Source organism: Psittacula echo (genome assembly GCF_963264785.1).
Source record: "Psittacula echo genome assembly, chromosome: 2".
Taxonomy (NCBI): domain Eukaryota; kingdom Metazoa; phylum Chordata; class Aves; order Psittaciformes; family Psittacidae; genus Psittacula; species Psittacula echo.
Genome location: NC_137737.1, coordinates 147,357,591 through 147,376,442, shown reverse-complemented (window position 1 = coordinate 147,376,442; position 18,852 = coordinate 147,357,591). Strand labels below are relative to the sequence as shown.

The following is an 18,852-nucleotide window of genomic DNA, read 5'->3' as shown; positions in this document are numbered from 1 at the left end:
GGTTACAGCACTCAAAGGGTTCCATTAAGTCATCAAGTTTTACAGGTTCCTTAAAAAAAAAAAGGGGGGGAGAGACAGCGCGCAAGAGAGAAAAGTTTGGTCATGGTAGGGAATGAGTGATCAAAGCTGAGCCAAGCTTCCTGTTACACCGGGACTATATATATATCGTGTCTTTAATGTTGGGCGATGTAAGCAGGCTGCTAGGAGACTGGAGCAGGAGCTGACTCTCTGCCTGATTTCCCAGCTCGCTGAGGTTTCTTCCACTGACCACAATGAACAAGTTCCTGTGCTGCACGCTTGTGGTAAGTCCCTTCAGAGAGGTAGATAGGCTTTAAGATGCATTGCAGCTTCAGAGATCAGACTGTAAAGACATTCTCCTGGGGTTTTGTTTTGGGTTTTTTTTTTTGGGGGGGGGGGATTCTTTTGTTCGGTTGGGGATTTTTTGCCTCCTCTCCGTTTTCTTGGTAAACCCTTTTCATCTCATCACACCAAGCTTTCCTGGTGAGGTTTGGAGTGCGATGGACACGTCCAGCTCCAGAGAGGCAGCAGGGATTTTCATCCCATTCTTAAGGTAGTGGAATGATTTGCTTTTCTTTCGCCTTTTTTCCTATATTCCTCTCTCTTTTTGTGAGGCTTCATCAAACCAGGCTGACACAAAACACTGAATCTAGGAACGAATTTAGAAGCTGTAGGCTGAGATGTTTGTTACAAAATCTCCATCTCTGCCTGTCTCCGTAATCTCTGCTGAAGCGGCACTGATCAGTATCTCAAACACTGGGCTAGCTCTCTTACCCGGGAAAACTACTGTGAACTCCATTAAAGAAAGCACAGGCATGTGGTGCTTGTTTTGGCTTAGAAAATTCAGCTCCATGTGCAAGCAAGTGATGAATTAGTAGCTGTGTCAGTAGCTATTAGAGAAAAAGTTGTGTTATTAAATCCGGTATAAGCCCCTGCTTTAGTAAGTTTTTGTTTACTTGGTGATTTAGCAAGATACTTCCAGATGCAAATTTAGAGATGTTAGAAGTGCAGTAAATCTTTCAAAATGTCATTTAATCCATTTAGCCTTATGGAATTGTGTATGATATCAGATTAATTAAAACCTCCATACAGACAGATACTGTGCAACTTCTATTGGGAAGCAATTCATCTTCTGGATGAGAAAACATTCAAAGAAAAACATTCAAAAGAATATTCAGAGCAGTCTGTTATGCATGCCTGCGCAGTAGCTTGCTCCTGGGTTGTTCTGGTGAGTACAGTGGCATTAATGTTGTGGCAGAGCGTTAGAACTGAGATCCAGTTATTTTGAAAGCTCTTTATAAATGCAACAAGATTTCCAGGATCCGATGAGTAATGCGGGTTTATTACTCTCTGCACAACTTTCTGAAAGAGCTTTTTGAGAAACAAACCCGAAGTAATTAATGGTGCAAGGAAAGCAAAAATTGTCAGACTCATGGTCAGCAAACTGAAACACAGGAGAACTTTTTCATCTCATGTATGATGTTGTGCCTTCTTCATCTGTTTGAAAGCACAGGAAGTTAATCTGTTATCAGCTTGGCTTCTTCTCTGTGGCTGTTCTAAAATAATCACATCAGGTTTTGATTTTGATTAAATGTAATGTGCCTGTTCGTATTCTCCCATAAAGTAATAGTGTTAAGTGAAGTTCAGCATAATCCTCTGGCAGATGAGTCTTGGAGCTGAAATATGACAGCGCAAGAGTACATACCAGAGAGGTTCATCATTCAAGTTCTTTTTTTATTATTATTTAAAAGCAATTTATTGAAAGTTATGGTGGAGTTTAAGTAGTATGAGTGAAGTTTAAGTACTGTCAGATGTGCTAGAGCTCAGAAAAGTAGTTTTAGTGCCTCTTGTATAAGAACACTTGTAGGATGCACAACAGCAACTCGAAGTTGTATGCGTTTGGCTCACACATACCTTAAACCTTGTTTGGAGACACCATAGCTAAAAAGACTTTTTGGACATGATGTACTTTCAGTCTTGGCCTCTTTGCTAAGGTTCCGGAAAGGGGACCTGCTGTGGTGGTGCACACATGTGCGTGTTGTTTGCTGGAACACTGGAACTGCTTACAAACAGACAAGTGTTATGAAATCAGACTGAATTGAAAGAAATTCCCCAGAGCTGAGTCTTGTTACTTGTCACGTAACTATCTTGACCCTTAAACTTGACCTTTCTCTATTTTGGAACTCCGGGCGCATGTGACATGCTTTTTCTGGCCTGCCTGTTGGGTTTGCTGTGTGTAGGCAGCAGTGGCTTTGCAGCCCGCGAGGGTAGGAGTTATCTTTCTGTCTGACTTTCTTTCTGACTGTCTGCATTTGTGTTGGTTAAAAATAAAGCACCAGGGTTACCAGAAGGATTTTTAAGAGCTATTGTCACAATTTAAAGAACACCAACTCTTCAAATCTCACAGAAACTTCAGTTTTGTTCCTTCTGTATTGAACTTTTATGCTAGCAGATTTCCTACTCCAGCTCTTCTTGGAGAAAAACACCTGTTTGCACACAATACTGGTCATACTGTTTTGCTACCTAAATAGTCACTCATTAGTAATTCTGTTCAGTGCAAGGCAAACTGTAGTAAGCCTGCCTTGCAGGTGGTAACAGCAGCTGGTAACAGCCCAGGTTTGGGTTAGCTCTAAATCTTGCTGTCACGCTGGCAAATAATGTTCCAAAATATGACTTCTGGATAAGACACCTCTTTTGGTGAGTAGCTGGTATGTCTTTTCTGCTTTCTTCCTCTACAGGTTTCAAGGCAAATGTAACTTATATATATATATATCAAGACTTTCAGTTTAGTACGTCTTCGATAAGATGTAAAACTGTTCCTCAGATGAATGTAATTTTCCTAGCACTGAAAATGAAGCAGTAGTTTAGACTCCTGAATTGTTTTGTGAATGACAACTTTGTGCCTCATAAATTCTCTGTGAGGTTTGAGTTGTTGACATATTGCCTTGCTGACAGAGAAATGAAGACAGTGGTTGATAGCCTCAGTTTCAAATACAGAAGCATAGAACCATAGAAAACTGGGTTGGAAGGGACCTCAGAGATCATCTGGTCCAACCTTCTTAGGCTCAGGAGGTCAGTCAGAAGAGTCGCTAGTCATATTCCTTATGTAAAAGAGCATCCTCCACTTTATAAAGCATCTTCCATACAAAAGTAGGTCCCGTTATGTCCCAAGTGAGTGGATTGCATTGAAGCAATTGGCAGAATGGTGGAACTTTATAAGCTAAACTCAAACCAGTGAAAACAGCTCCATTTCAGCTGTCATTGTGCTCCTGATGCTTAGCTGCGGTCTGCCAGGAGGTGCTTTGTCTGGGCTGTACTCTAAGTGAGTCTGCACCAACTCACGGGATAAGCAGTGCTGCGTGGCTGTTGGCCCAAAGAGGTTGAATTCTGTGATTGCATGGGGTGACCCAGAACAGTGAGAGGAAGAGAAGGATGAGAGCTGAGTATCTCCCAGATGGGTGGGAATCTTTTCTCCCTAGTTGAAAAATATTTTACAGTGTTTATTTGCAGTAGACGGCTGTGGATCTGATCCAGCATGATGCTGTCATGCACTGGATCTAGAGATACTGTTTTGATATGACAAGCTATTGATTAGGATGCCATCATTAGTATCATTAAGTGCTTTATTTTGTCACTGGGATTCCTTTGAGGTCTGCGCATGATTACTGTGAGGCATTCTGCCTAAGGGCTGAGGGTAAGTGAAGGTCTCCTGCCTTAACTTTGTTCAAATACTTTGTGTAGAAAGCAAAGTAGGAGAGTTGTGAGGTTTTACTTTGAACCCAAAGCAAACACAAGCAGCAATCTGACAGATGCCTTGAATGATTATTTATCACACAGGAAAATATGCTTCGGAATACTTGTGGAGTGCAAAACAGAAACAGATTTATCTTTCTCAGCAAATTAAACATTCTCCTTTGGTCTACAACCAAAGACCACAAAGCCAAGCTATATAATAATATTTTCATATGCTAAAAAGCCACTTTCTTTTCTCTCACAAAGCAGTGATTTAAGTGGATGATGCTTGAAGGATTTTTACTTCATGTGCTTTGTCTTCCAGTTCATTTTAATTCAACAAGAAAAAGCAAGTGGCTCTTTGCCTTACATTTAAACATGAAAGAAAAGGGCGTGTACTTTTTCATGCCCAAGATCTGAAAGGAAATTTTACAATCACATTATTTCTCTTCCAAACACATCTTCTAAGGGCTCAAACAAATAGATTTCGAAGGCCTTTTATGTTAGCACTGTGTATACTGACATAAAGATGGTATGGAATAATATGGCTTCAGGCTTAATGTGTTGAGTGTCACAATCAAAGAATTGCTTTTTAACCTTGGGTAACTCATTTTGAGTGAATTCTCACCATTTACTTGCATGACACTGACTTATACTAGATTTGTATTTCAGTAGTTACACAAAGACAGCCATTTGGAGTGGTACCTGGGATTTGGCTCAGGGAGTTGGATCAGAACTGAGTTTTTCAGTCCTTTCAGAACTGAACCCATGACACTAGAACTGTATTCCACCCAATAGGTTGATAGATGTAGTTAATGATACTAGATTTTGGTTTGTTTTTATTTTGTCATGAGTTTTTTGTTACTGATAGCTTTTCATACTCATAGAACAAAAACCTCAACCTTTGGGATTGTTTTATTTTAATTGAGCCTTGCATTTCACTACCCCTAGGAAAACCATTTGCAATTGAGTGCACTCTGAATGAGACTAACAGTTAAATTGTTGAGATGACCAAGCTACTGAGTATCACTGGCTTCCATCAGTGTTGGGTTATAAAGGGTTTGCTCAGGGTTTTAAACTGAAAGAAACTGTGTAGATCTTTTCAGTCCATTCCTCAGCTGTTCCAGGAAACCAAATGATGTATTTGCCTTCAGAAGTACATTAAGAGCTATATTTAAACTTCTTGGGTTTCTTGCACCTGCTTCTTAGCACAAGGCTGTTCCCAAACTTCCTCTGTTAAAAGAATCCCCTTCTCATTTGCCGACATTATCCTTTAATGGAGACAGTTTTTCTCCCTCCGTGTGTTCACTATGTGTACTGATTCTATAGGTTCTGTTTTAACTCGTCAAGCTATTGAGCAAGATCCTCTTCAAGATGAAGCTCTCTATTTCCTTCTAAACATTCTCTGAACCTCTTACAGGCTGAATTAACCTTTGCTAAACCAGGACAAACGGGATTTTACTCAACCTTCTGAATGACAAATCCATGACTTTGGCCAGGTGTAGCAATGATAGACTTCAGCTTCAGTTTCTTAAGGGTTAAAGGGTGAACATGCTCATTGCCCCTACTGATTCCAGTAAACTGAAGCCAGACTTCTAGTTTCTTCCTCCTTTCAAACTGGAACATGCCTTCTTCTCCAAAAGAGCAAAACAGGCCAGTGCCAGCATGATTATAGGAGGAAGCCTTCTTTCTACGAAGCTTTTGCGACAGCCAATATTCGGAACTAGTAAGTTCTTATCAAGGCATTTTCTGTGCTCAAATAGTGCTATTTCTTACACCAGAGATTCAGGTGTTTAGTACATAGCCTAACTTTAAGCACAAGTATTCAGGTCTATCAGAGGTTTTACGTGGCTGACAATATGCTACCAAGTTGGTCATAGCATAGTTTAGGAAATAAAAAAGTCAGGAATGACATAAAATGCATTTAATTACCATTTTAATTTGATTTGAGAATGTGATTTTGAAGGCTTCTCCTGACCATCCTTATTTACTATATTTTAGTTTGCACATCAGGGCAGACTTTGAGTGCACAAAGAGGATTTACAAAGATAAACTGGGTTGATGAAAGTAAATCCAGAGACAGACTCCAGAGAGGCACCAGATGCACTGTAACCACTAATGCATGCTCAGTCAATGAGAGCAGACTGAAGTTAGTCCAAAATACCCCCTCTGAATCATGCATAATGTGGATGTCAGGTGCTTGGCACCATCTGTTTTGCTCTACAAATCTGCTGTAGCAGGTGATCCAACTTGCTAATATAAGCACAAATTCAACATGTCTTAGGCCAGGAGAAAGAACAATTTAGTGACATTCCCGTCTAGCTTATTCTGTGAGCTGGGGAACAAAAACAGTCTTTTCATTCTGTTTGTGCTGCAGTAAAACTATTAAAATTATACTTCATTACCTTCCACCGTTCTTCCTTCATTTTTGCAAACCTTCTGAAAAATAGATTGCTTTTACTTTGGCACTTGATGTAGGCTCAAGGATAACTTATGATTTGCAGGTGCATATTAATATTCAGAATACCCATGTGTGCTAGGTGTTTTCAGTCTTTGTCAGACTGTCAGAAGACTATCCTGCAGGTCTATTCTCCTAAGGATTATTAAGGGACCTACAGTAGTGTTATGATGAAGTGTGGTACTGGGGATTGGAGTCTGGAGATGTACTTGACAACATATTAATGGCTGTACTGGGTGTAAGAAAAAAAGAATCTAAAAAAAGTGCCCTAAAAAGCCCCATATGCTGTCCATGGCAGGGGTTTATGACTGATGCGTAGAGGAGATGGAATAAAAAGGCAGAAAAATAGTGATATTTTTTCAAAACACTCCTCCAGACTCAAGCAAGTTGTGGTTTGGGATTTCCTGATCAAAAGGTGATGTTTATGTTTAATAACCCTTTATTATTTTCCTCCATTACTATGTCAAATAACATTCTGGACTCAACCATTTACAATGTCCTGTGGCAATGAGTTGCACAGCTCACAGTACTAAGAGGATCCTAGTAGTAAAACAGTAACAGTAATGGTAATCTATATTGAAAAGGGTGTATGAAATGTGCTGTTAAAATACTGAGCTATTGTTTGCATTTATAGCTTTAGTTTGACTGAAGAAACTTTTGTCATAATTGTATACTAAATAGAAGATTTGGATCCTGCATACATATGGCTCAGGCACCGATCTCACTAATTAAAGCAGCTACATAAGGTGTAGTTTTGGGAAAGAAGAGAAGACAGGTGTGATGTGCTTTTCTTTTAAAAACACAATGAAAATATCAAATGCAAAGACTGATTGTCCTTTTAGTGATGCTGATTTATTAATCCTATTATTATGGTCATTGGTTATGCTCATTTAGATTAATAGTATTCTGGTTGCCATTAATAGTTCATAGAATCATAGAATCATAGAATAGTTAGGGTTGGAAAGGACCTTAAGATCATCCAGTTCCAACCCCCCTGCCATGGGCAGGGACACCTCACACTAAACCATGCCACCCAAGGCCTCATCCAACCTGGCCTTGAACACCGCCAAGGATGGAGCATTCACAACCTCCCTGGGCAACCCATTCCAGTGCCTCACCACCCTCACAGTAAAGAATTTCTTCCTTGTATCCAATCTAAACTTCCCCTGTGTAAGTTTGAACCCGTTACCCCTTGTCCTGTCACTACAGTCCCTGATGAAGAGTCCATCCCCAGCATTCTCGTAGGCCCCCTTCAGATACTGGAAGACTGCTAGGAGGTCTCCACGCAGCCTTCTCTTCTCCAGGCTGAACAGTTCCAACTTTCTCAGCCTGTCTTCATACGGGAGGTGCTCCAGTCCCCTGATCATCCTCGTGGCCCTCCTCTGGACTTGTGCCAACAGTTCCATGTCCTTTTTATGTTGAGGACACCAGAACTGCACACAGTACTCCAAGTGAGGTCTCACGAGAGCAGAGTAGAGGGGCAGGATCACCTCCTTTGACCTGCTGGTCACGCTCCTCTTGATGCAGCCCAGGATACAGTTGGCTTTCTGGGCTGCGAGCGCACACTGCAGCCGGCTCATGTTCATTTTCTCATCAACCAACACCCCCAAGTCCTTCTCTGCAGGGCTGCTCTGAATCTCTTCTCTGCCCAACCTGTAGCTGTGCCTGGGATTGCTCCAACCCAGGTGTAGGACCTTGCACTTGGCATGGTTAAACTTCATAAGGCTGGCATCAGCCCACCTCACAAGCGTGTCAAGGTCCCTCTGGATGGCATCCCTTCCCTCCGGCGTATCAACCGAACCACACAGCTTGGTGTCATCAGCAAACTTGCTGAGGGCGCACTCAATCCCACTGTCCATGTCACCGACAAAGATGTTGAACAAGACCGGTCCCAACACCGATCCCTGAGGGACACCACTCGTTACCGGTCTCCAGCTGGACATCGAGCCATTGACCACAACTCTTTGCGTGCGGCCACCCAGCCAGTTCTTTATCCACCGAGTGGTCCACCCATCAAATTGATGTCTCTCCAATTTAGAGACAAGGATGTCGTGTGGGATAGTGTCGAACGCTTTGCACAAGTCCAGGTAGATGACATCAACTGCTCTGCCCCTGTCCATCAGTTCCGTAGCCCCATCATAGAAGGCCACCAAATTGGTCAGGCAGGATTTCCCCTTAGTGAAGCCATGCTGGCTGTCACCAACCACCTCCTTGTTTTTCATGTGCCTTAGCATGCCTTGCAGGGGAATCTGTTTCAAGATCTTGCCAGGCACAGAGGTGAGACTGACTGGTCTGTAATTCCCTGGGTCATCCATTTTCCCCTTCTTGAAAATGGGGGTTATATTTCCCTTCTTCCAGTTGTCGGGAACTTCACCTGACTGCCATGATTTTTCAAATATGATGGCCAGTGTCTTAGCAACTTCATTTGCCAGCTCCTTCAGGACCGTGGATGGATTTCATCAGGTCCCATGGACTTGTGTACATTTAGGTTTTTAAGATGGTCTCGAACCAGATCCTCTCCCACAGTGGACCTAGGGTCTTCATTCTCACAGTCCCTGCATCTGCCTTCCAAGACTTGTGTGGTGCGGTCAGAGCCTTTGCCAGTGAAGATCAAGCTTTGGTACTTTCAAAAGCAAAACTTCACATGGTCTCACACACGTATTGTTCACATATTTTTTTGCTCAATTTTTGAATCAGTTCCTCTCAAATTGTGTTGAATTGTTTTCAGTTTTTATTGGCTTGCTTCACATAGCTGTAGATTCTTCAGAAAGCGAATGCCTCCATTTTTGTCAACAAAACCCCATATTCTCACACTCTCATTATTGAATCTGAGCTATTTTTAATGCTGAATCATCCCCTGCAGCAAAACTTCTCACTTGCCTCATGTATGTTTTCCAATGTAAATTGTTGAGCAACAGAAACAGAGAAAATCTTCTTGTTTTTGCTCCTGCATGTTGTAGAGGGGAGCTGAACAGCCATGAAGTGGTCCACCTAAATGTTCACCATCTGAAAACGTGTCACTAAGGGCAGAGGCATGACCTAGAGGAGCAGATTCGTCTGCAGTGACAGCTTAGGATTTGTTGTGAGCCATGCATTGCAGAGCAGAAAAATTGGCATTTCTGTAGGAGGATGTGCTGCCTGCATGTCTGGTTGCTGTCCCTAATCATTTTCACATCAGTGATTTACATCAGTGTTGGGTGTTGTCTTGGGTTTTGACAGACATCTGCATGAAATGTGGGTTGATGATTGTCTCTGTAGCATCTGCTCCACATGTTACGGTCTGTTATGTTCTGTGAAGGAAGGGAATGCGTGTGCCCATGAGAATCTTGGACTCTGGGATGCTGCTTTACCTATTACTGAATTAAAAACATTACAGAAAACTGGACTGTTCGCATCAATAATTAATGGTATTACCAGGACTTCCTTATTACTAGAGTCAAAGCTGCAGATTTACTAAGGGTGGGTGCATTTTGCATCAATAGAAAGCCATGCACTATTTAAGAATGGGCTGCACCCTCTTGTTAAATAGATCACATGAAAGAGGTAGTCATTTAAGAAAAATGGAGTGGTATATCAGACTTCAGTGAGTAATAAGGAATTTCCCACAATGGAAGGGATTGTGCATTGAGACCACAAAGGAAAGTGGGATCTTCATGTGTAGAAATCACAGATTGGACAAGTTACAGGGTTTAGTCAAGGGTAACTAGAAGAGGTTGTGGGGAATATCCATACTATCTGCATTTCATTTTTCAATGTATCTAAGTATAGATATATGTAAGTGGATTCACAGACAGGCAACAGGAGAACACATTTAAGAATATTTTCTTAAGCAGTAAGAATTCCTAATTTAGGCATCCACTATTACTTTGTGTGAACACCGAGAGGAATGATAAAATTGTACTTTCCAACATTAATAAGATTATCACTTGAGAAGTGCTATGCTGTGGCATAAGTGAGGCCCTTAGATGAAGCCTCTTTAGGAAATATAGTCTGAATGAATAAAAAGAGTTCTTTCCACTTACACTTTGGGGACATCTGCATTGGAAAAGAGGAAAATACGTTCCTGAAATTGAATTGGCAACTCTGCATTAGCTCACTGGAATTAAAATAGCAACAAAGGCGAGTCAGTTGGATCTACAGTTCAAATGGATACACAGAAAAAAATCTTTATTCAGAGGCAGTTTACTTCATCTTTGTAAAACATACAAGTTTTAGAAGAGAAGTGGCACACTGGTCACATAGCACTGAGACAAAGCCGGGTTCTCAGTGGTGGGAGCGAGCTGCCAGCAGACCCCCATGGGGCTAGGGACACAGTATCACAGTATCACAGTATGTTAGAGATTGGAAGGGACCTCAAAAGATCATCTAGTCCAATCCCCCTGCCAGAGCAGGAACACCTAGATAAGGTTACATAGGAATGTGTCCAGGTGGGTTTTGAATGTCTCCAGAGAAGGAGACTCCACAACCCCCCTGGGCAGCCTGTTCCAGTGTTCTGTCACCCTCACTGGAAGAAGTTTCTTCTCAAGTTTAAGTGGAACCTCTTGTGTTCCAGTTTATACCCATTAGCCCTTGTCCTATCATTGTTTGCCATTGAGAAGAGCCTGGACAGTAGATGAGGAGTAAACTCAAGAGAATGTTTTTTTATAGGCTGATGGAATCACAGAGCCAAGTTTTCAGTTACAAGTCCAAACTGGTCTGATGTGAAGGGTGTCTTTGCAAAAGGGCAGGTCATCCCAAATCGGACCAGCAAAGCAGACTGTTGCAGGAAGCAGGAGTGTTATGATGTGTATCCATACCAAACAAGGTCCTCACAACAGACTCAAGGCTGTGGTGTTGGATAGGAATTGAAAGCATTAGCCTGGCCTCTTCCAACTCTTGTGATTAAGACTTTAATGTATCCTTCATAAACTGCAGAATTCTCTTCCTCTGCCTGAAGCTGCATCTTCATAGTTGACCTAGCTGCCCCAGAACTGCTGTATTTCAGTACAAGATTAAACAGAAGGCATTAAAAGTAATCTATATTGTTATAGCCATTCATTGCTGGTGGAAAGAAATATTGTAAGGAATCACCTTGAAACATACCTGCAGTAATGGTTCAGCACACTGCTCAGATTTCTATGGCCAGATACCATTTCTTTTATATCTGAAGCACCTGATGCCTAAGAACACCGGAGTGCATTATCCCAGCCTTGCTGTGCACCAAGCATGTTACCAATGAAACTAACAGGCCAGATTCTCTGGTGCCAGGTGGTAAAAAGTCATTGCCTAGTGACATTAAAAGGGTGTAAATGGGAGAAGAATAGGATCTGGATCTCTAGGAGAAAAAGGAAGTACTTAGGTCTGGAAGATTTGCTGGATAAGATCCTACAATTTTCCCATTCTAAGACAGACTCGAGAGAGCCCGGAAGCTGGCTAATATTTTATAAAGAGCTAACACAAACATTTTTTTGAAGATAGCGGATGATTAGACTTATGAACTCATTAAAGTGTGGGTTTCTCTATGAGTCACGGTGTTCCCCAACACTAAAGTGAGCAATGTTTTCTTTTCCTGTTGGTAGCTCTTGGACATTTCTGTTAAGTGGACCATCCAGGATGACTCTCCCCCCAAGTACTCCCATTACGACCCAGGGACATCTCGCCAGCTGCTGTGTGACCAGTGCCCTCCCGGGAGCTATGTGAAGCAGCACTGCACAGCCACCAGCCCGACTCAGTGTGCCCCGTGTCCGGACCAGTACTACACCGAAGAGTGGAACAGCGACGATGAATGCCAGTACTGCAACACCATTTGCAAAGAGCTGCAGTACATCAAGCAGGAGTGCACCAGCACACAGAACCGTGTCTGCGAGTGCATCGAAGGCAGATACCTGGAGCTGGAGTTTTGTTTAAAGCACACAGAGTGTCCTCCCGGGTTTGGCGTTGCACAGCCAGGTACGTACTGCTTGTCAATATACACAGATTTAATTAGAGCTTGACCACATGTCAATGACTTGTGGTAGGTATAAGATTAGGAAAGAGGCTTGTCCAGAAGAAATTACAGAACAGTAAATTGTAAAGCCAATTGAACCTGTTCCTAGCCTGCATCATTTGGGCTGTAGCCAATGGAACATTTCTCAGTGGAATACCCTGCTTCTACTGTAATATATAACTTAATGGCAGGAGCAAATGTAGCAAATTGCACTCTAATGAGAAACATGATGGATTGCTTTTTTAAAGGAACATTATCTGGAATGTGGTATTTGTGTGTGTGAATAATAATGTTTTTCATTTTGAAATCTGTTTCAAGCAACTGTATATCTTGACAAACACCAGGAGCACTATGTGTTTGACACCAAGTGTATAATTATAACAATATTAATATAGCTCTAGCATCACAGCAATATGTGGTAATAATTAATTACCAGCATCCTAAGTGGAACTCTTAGGGAAACTGTTGCTATTATCAAACAAACAACCGTTTCATTGTCGAGCAGGCTGGCATTGTGCTGTATGTCTAGCGGGGCTCTTTTTGGTGGAGTGTATTCTTCACTTAAGACAACATAAATTGTTGAACCAATAATAAGTTCTTCTCTCAAAACAAAACATGTCCTTTATCATTTGGTAAATGTCATGTTCCAGTTTAGCTCCAGTATTTAATTTAGCCTGAAAGAATTGTATTCTGTCATTGTACCAGAGATTGATAACTGCTCGAAGAAGAGCACTGAGGAAGGGAATATAGGAAATCAAAGTGCCTCAGACACAAACCCATAGGCAACCAATCTCCATACTATGGCATTACTTCCCTAGGAATTACATCTATACAGTGAGAAACACTAGGGCTGGCCCGTACATCTTTCTTAGAGCTCTGAAGAATGGCAGGTTGGGAGTTTTGGGTTCTTGGGTTATGAATATCTCATTGGAGAGCAACTTGATGTAAGGAGTAACATCACTGCTGTAGCTGCTCATTAGTCCCTGAGAAGTTCGTTAACTGAGCATTACCCTGATGCCCTGGCCAACTGTTAAGCATTTCCACTGGCAGCTACCACATTTCTGTATTATAAACCTTCATAACCTAAATTATTATACCCAGGGGCTTGGATTAATGAGGTTCCACCACACCTCGGCAGCAAGTCAAAAGGGGCCAGAAGCAAAGTTCCCAGAAAGACTGGGAGATGAACAAAGAAGTATAAATTGTCTGAGCAACCAGCGTGCTGCATCCCTGTGAGCACAGTGAAACCATGGCAGGCAAATATGAATCCCTCAGTCCAAAATGAAACAAACTTTGAAAGAAGATAAATTGTTGAATGGTGTAATTTATTGGAAAGTTGGTTTCCAAAAGACCATCAGAATGAACCAGCTAAACCCAAGCAGACCTCAAATGAGGAATGAAAACATTGTAAAAATAATTTCATCCCCCTGTGTCAATAATCAGTTTTGAGGTGAGGCATCGGCTGAGAATTTAATAAGCATGGACCATATTTTTCTTTCGGCCATATGATAGCCTTGAACTTTGCAATGATGTAATTTCAGGTGAAATAAAACCTAACTGTATAAAATTATGCTTCCATTGCCACACAGGGAGATGGTGTGGTTCAGTGTTTCATTCAAAGCTTAAAGCATTAGCAATCTCTTTCCCCACTGCTCATAATTACATTGGGCAGATCACTTTACTTCGGTAGTCCCCTTTTGTGAGTGCAGATTAAGGCTTTGTTCTTTTGTGCCGCGGTTGGCCTGGCACATGGCAGATTTTAGCAGCAATGTGCTGGAGAAGCAGCACTGCTACGAGGCAGCTCCATCCCCAGATGCTGTTTCCCTGGAGAGAAGGGGGGATTCCAGGCAAATTGGTGGGAGTGGTGCATGGGTGGAAGGGCTGCGGCAGTTTGCATCCTTAACAAGAGCAGCCGGATAAGCAGCAAAGAAGAAGCTGGTAAAGCTGGGAGGTGGCTTTATGCTCAACCCTGAGAACACTGATGGATTACCTGGTTTATTTCCCCCTTGTGCCACAAAGGTTATAGAGGAAGCTGTGAGCAGAACGACGCACTGTTTGCAGGGACTCTCCTTTCTTCCCATTCCTCTCTGCCACGGCACAACAGCAGCGAGTCTGCAGCAGGGAAAAATGCTAAAAATTCCAATGTCCCAGAAAAGCTGATTGCTGCCGGCTCAGGTGTAGGTGTTGACTGAAGTTGTGTACAGCCCAGAGCTGCAGAAGTGCTCATTGTGCAACAAAGGGCAAGGGCAGACACTGGTGCTGCAGGTTGGACACTGCTGCAGAGTGCAGAGGATTTGGGTGAGGGTGTAGCAAGCTACAGGGTCTCTGACTTTTCAGATACCCAGCAACTAAAAACTGCTCCTTTGTTTTCCCTTGTCTGATGAAGCAGTGCTAGGTCAGGTGTATGCAAGTATTATTCTTTATTTCACAGCTGGTTGAACACTTGAGATTTGTACCCTTTTTCTCAAAGAAAATGCCCCCAAAAAATAAAATTTACTTAAAAGTTAGCATTAAAATAAGCATCCACATGTAAATACTTCCAAAATGCACTAGATGGAGGCATTTTCTTATTCAAATATAGTTTCCAATTATTAAAAAAAATATTTAAGCATATGCTTAAGTTCATGTTCAATAATGAAATATTAGATATTATAATTTAGGCATTTGCTTAAATGCTGGGTCAATAATGATGAATTAAAAGTGAATATACAGCAATTACTGGGGCTGTTATTTTCCTGCCACTGGTGGTTAGACTGCATTGTTTCAGAAGTCATGCATTTATTTACTTCCTCTTTGTCAATGTCATAGAACCATCAGTTGTCATTCTGTTGTTGTATTGGAGTAAAACTATGCATTATAAAAGCAAAACTCCAAGCAAAACATATATATGTCTATTAAGTATTTTTGATCTATTGGACAATCTACTTTCTTTGCTTTTAATAATATTTTATTCAAGCCCAGAAAAAAGTTCAGAAATATAACCAGAATTACATTTTCTGGTATTATTTAATATTTGAGAAGGGAAATTAGTTTACAGAGGGCCTTTAGTTAATATATTATGGGGTTATATTTTTAGCTAGAACTAAAGTAACCTGTTTGAGTTAAGTTCTGGGCAGATACTCTGGAGTACAATTCAGAGCAGTTTCCTATGCCAGTATTTTACAGAATATTTATACAGTTGAAGGATGAAGGTCAGACATCATATAATGTCTGAACAGAGTCACGGAATCACTGACTTAAAGGTATCACTTTACTAACTTATTGATTTAATCAGTAATTACTGACTTTAAAGTTGGTATCAAGTGTATGTAAGTACTATTTACTCTGTGACACCAGCAGAGCATCATTTTCTTAAAGAATCTTTTTTGTCTTTAAAAATTAGAGTGGGGTTTGTTTCTTCTTTTCTAAATGTGATGCCTTCATAGACCAGAAATGTGAAAAACAGAAGAATGACAACTTGGAGACGAATATTTCGGTTTATTTGTGTATTCTTGGGGTTTTTTTCCACAGTTGAGGTTACATGTAATTGGATGCATTGTTTTCCTGTTCCCACAGGTACCCCGGAGAGTGACACTGTGTGTAAGAGATGTCCAGAAGGATTTTTCTCAAATGAAACATCATCCAAAGCAGCCTGTCTAAAGCACACAAACTGCAGTGCACTGGGTTTAAAAACAGCATTGAAGGGAAATGCAGTTCGTGACAACATCTGTCAGGAAAATACAGATACGACACCTCAGAAATGTGGAATAGGTATGTATCACATTAAGGAAGAGTGCTCTGAAAACATGCCTTTTAGTTAAAATGAATCTATCTGCATTTACGACACAAATATCTATCTTGTTTGCCATTTGCCTGCTATGGTGATGGCCATAGTAAAGTTTTAATTATTGTAGGTCAGACTGAACCAAACTCAAGCACAGAGAGCAGCAGTGCTACAAAGACCACTTAGTTTGCTTTTGAAATGTTTTTCCTTACCATCCTTGCTGCTTGCTCTTCTTTCTGAGAGAGGGAAGGTAACAGGCTAGAGCAATTCATGCATTCTTTTTCCTTTTCTCATTTCAGATGTAACCCTGTGTGAGGAGGCTTTGTTCAGGTTTGCTGTTCCTACTCAGCTCACACCTAACTGGCTGAACATATTAGCAGAGAGTTTGCCCGGGACAAAGGTTAGCACAGAAAACATCGAAAGGATTAAACAAAGGCACAGTTCTCAAGAGCAGACCTTCCAGCTTTTGAAATTATGGAAGCAGCAAAACAAAGAACAGGATATGGTCAAGAAGATCATTCAAGGTACCTTATTTTGATAGCATGCATATTGAAAGAAATCCTCTAAATGGCATTTTAAAGATCGCTTAGGATCAAATACCTCCTGGTGATGTGTTATGTTCTGAGGACCCGCAGGGCTTGGCTGAGCTTTATTGGTGCAGTGAAATCGAGGGGAAGCAGCAAGAGAATTCAGCTTCCCCTGATCAGTCGAGGACTGAATTCTCCCTAGACTTGTAGCCCCCCTGGGAGCATGTGTGGTGCCACAGCCAAGATCCCCTTTTGAGACTGAACAATGTATGAAGAATTTTGATCAAGCAGGGAAATGTTTCCCACTGTTATATCTGAGCAGTGGCTCTTGAGGTTAGAGGGAGCTGGATGCCTGCAACTGAGAGTGCAATTTGTTTTCTGTGGAGATCAACAGCTCAGACTAGGACATCTACTCACGGAATGGGGAATGCATGGGAGTGAGGAACACATGGACAGACTTCCCCTTCTTTTTCCCTGCTGGTACCTATTTGTCATGCCAGTTCACCACCTGCTTTGTGCTGAATCTGCCAAGACAGGTGTCAAAGGTGAAATAGTGCTGCAATGTAAAAAACCAGGGGTTTCGTGACAGTCAGGCCAATTCTTTTCATGTAAGCCACCATCAAAAACTGCCACATTCAAATGACCTTTTGCCTATTCAGAATAGATCTGGAAAATGCTGCAGAAATTGTTTGGTTTCTTCCCCTCTCCTGTTTAGTATGTATGCTCATGTGGGACTGTGAAGTGTCTGAAATACTTCAAAACCCAAACTGACTATTTTAGCAAAGCTTGCGTAGACTTCTGAAGAATAACAGCAAAATTTTCGTTCACTGGAACCAAATATTAGGAGCCCTATCACATACATAAACCATTTCACAAGATAGATGGAACTAGCATATAACAATAAATACTTACTATGAAGTTTGTTTCCAATTTGGGGCTGTTCGTATTGCAAAGTTAATTATATCTCTGAGTGCTTTTCATAATTGGACCCTAAAAAAAGAGAAGCCTTGCTGACATAATTATTTGAAATAAAGTAAAAAAAAAAAAAAAAATTGGAAAGGAATATTCACCTTGAAATTATGGAACCTTTTTGGCAGGCCATGGCCAAGTTGTAATGTGTTGTACTTACATCTCTTTTCTTTTTACTTTCTATAGATATTGATCTTTGTGAAAACACTGTCTTAAAGCATATTGGGCACCCAAACCTCACCTTTGAACATCTCAACACACTGATGGCAAGCTTACCAGGCAAGAAAGTGGGAAAGGAAGATATCGAGCGCACAATGAAACTATGTCCACCTACAGAGCAAGTTCTGAAGCTTCTCAGTCTGTGGAGGATAAAGAATGGTGACCAAGACACTATTAAGGGTTTAATGTATGGACTGAAGCACTTGAAAACATACCACTTTCCAAAACGAACCATCCAAAGTCTGAAGAAGGTGATTAAGTTTCTGCACAGATTTACGATGTACAGATTATACCAGAAACTCTTTTTGGAAATGATAGGGAACCAAGTTAAATCAGTGAAAGTAAGATGTGTCTAATTCAAGATACTTTTCATCCTCCACTGACTATTTTTCCCTAATTACTGCCAGCAGTAATTAAACTGGAACGTTGTTTCCCTACGTTATGTCTTACTATTTATAGAAATGCCTGACTGGAATAGCTCTAAATCTTCTGCAGTGTTTTTGGAGGGTTTTTTTCTTTTAAACAAAATCACTTTTGTAAAAGCTATTAACCTGTTGGTAACACTAAGAGTCTGATTCTGCATTTTTGCACATTCAGAGTTGAAAAGCCCCACTACAGTCACTAGATGAGAGAAGAATGCCAGACCAGGCTCTACTCCAGTATTTGCTGTTTATATTCTTTGAGGAAGAAACATTTTTGTTGTACATATTTATTAAGTTAAATGGAAATTGTATGAGACTGAATTTTAGGAAGAGAAATGCAAAGCACATTGTATATTTTCTAGCTAAACAAAAATGATCCCATATATTTTTCTGGCAAAATTTTGTAGCATGCTCTAAGAGTTATTAATTTCTTTACATTTTGTATTTAAAAGAAGTATTATTGCTTAGTTTTATTTGTATAAGTTGTGGTATCTTTTGGTAGGAATGTTTTAATTTATCCAATGATTTTAACTAAAATACAGTGAAAATATAGCATAAGTGACCTGAATATTTAAATATTCTGTGAGGAAGTGAATGTACCATATTTAAGAAGCTGGATTTTTATATAGAATTTCATAATCTTATTTTATAAAACAATTAAATTTTTCAGTTTACTTTTCGACTGGTATTTTACTCTTAGCTCTGAAGTAGGAACTAACAACAAAGACAGACCATGTGGGTTTCGCACCTTATCTTGGGCTTGGCTCTCTGCTACTCCC

At 40.8% G+C, this 18,852-nt stretch overlaps 1 protein-coding gene across 1 annotated transcript; it reads left to right on the top strand.

Moving 5' to 3' along the window:
• Positions 1–248: 248 nt before the first annotated feature.
• On the top strand, positions 249–18,007 carry TNFRSF11B (TNF receptor superfamily member 11b; the record flags this gene model as incomplete). The annotated part of the gene is made up of 5 exons (XM_080639638.1): positions 249–302; positions 11,767–12,136; positions 15,729–15,923; positions 16,236–16,460; positions 17,619–18,007. Exons 1-5 carry the CDS (start codon positions 273–275, stop codon positions 18,005–18,007), a joined length of 1,209 nt encoding a protein of 402 aa, XP_080495764.1. The 5' UTR covers positions 249–272.
• Between the last annotated feature and the right edge of the window lie 845 nt (positions 18,008–18,852).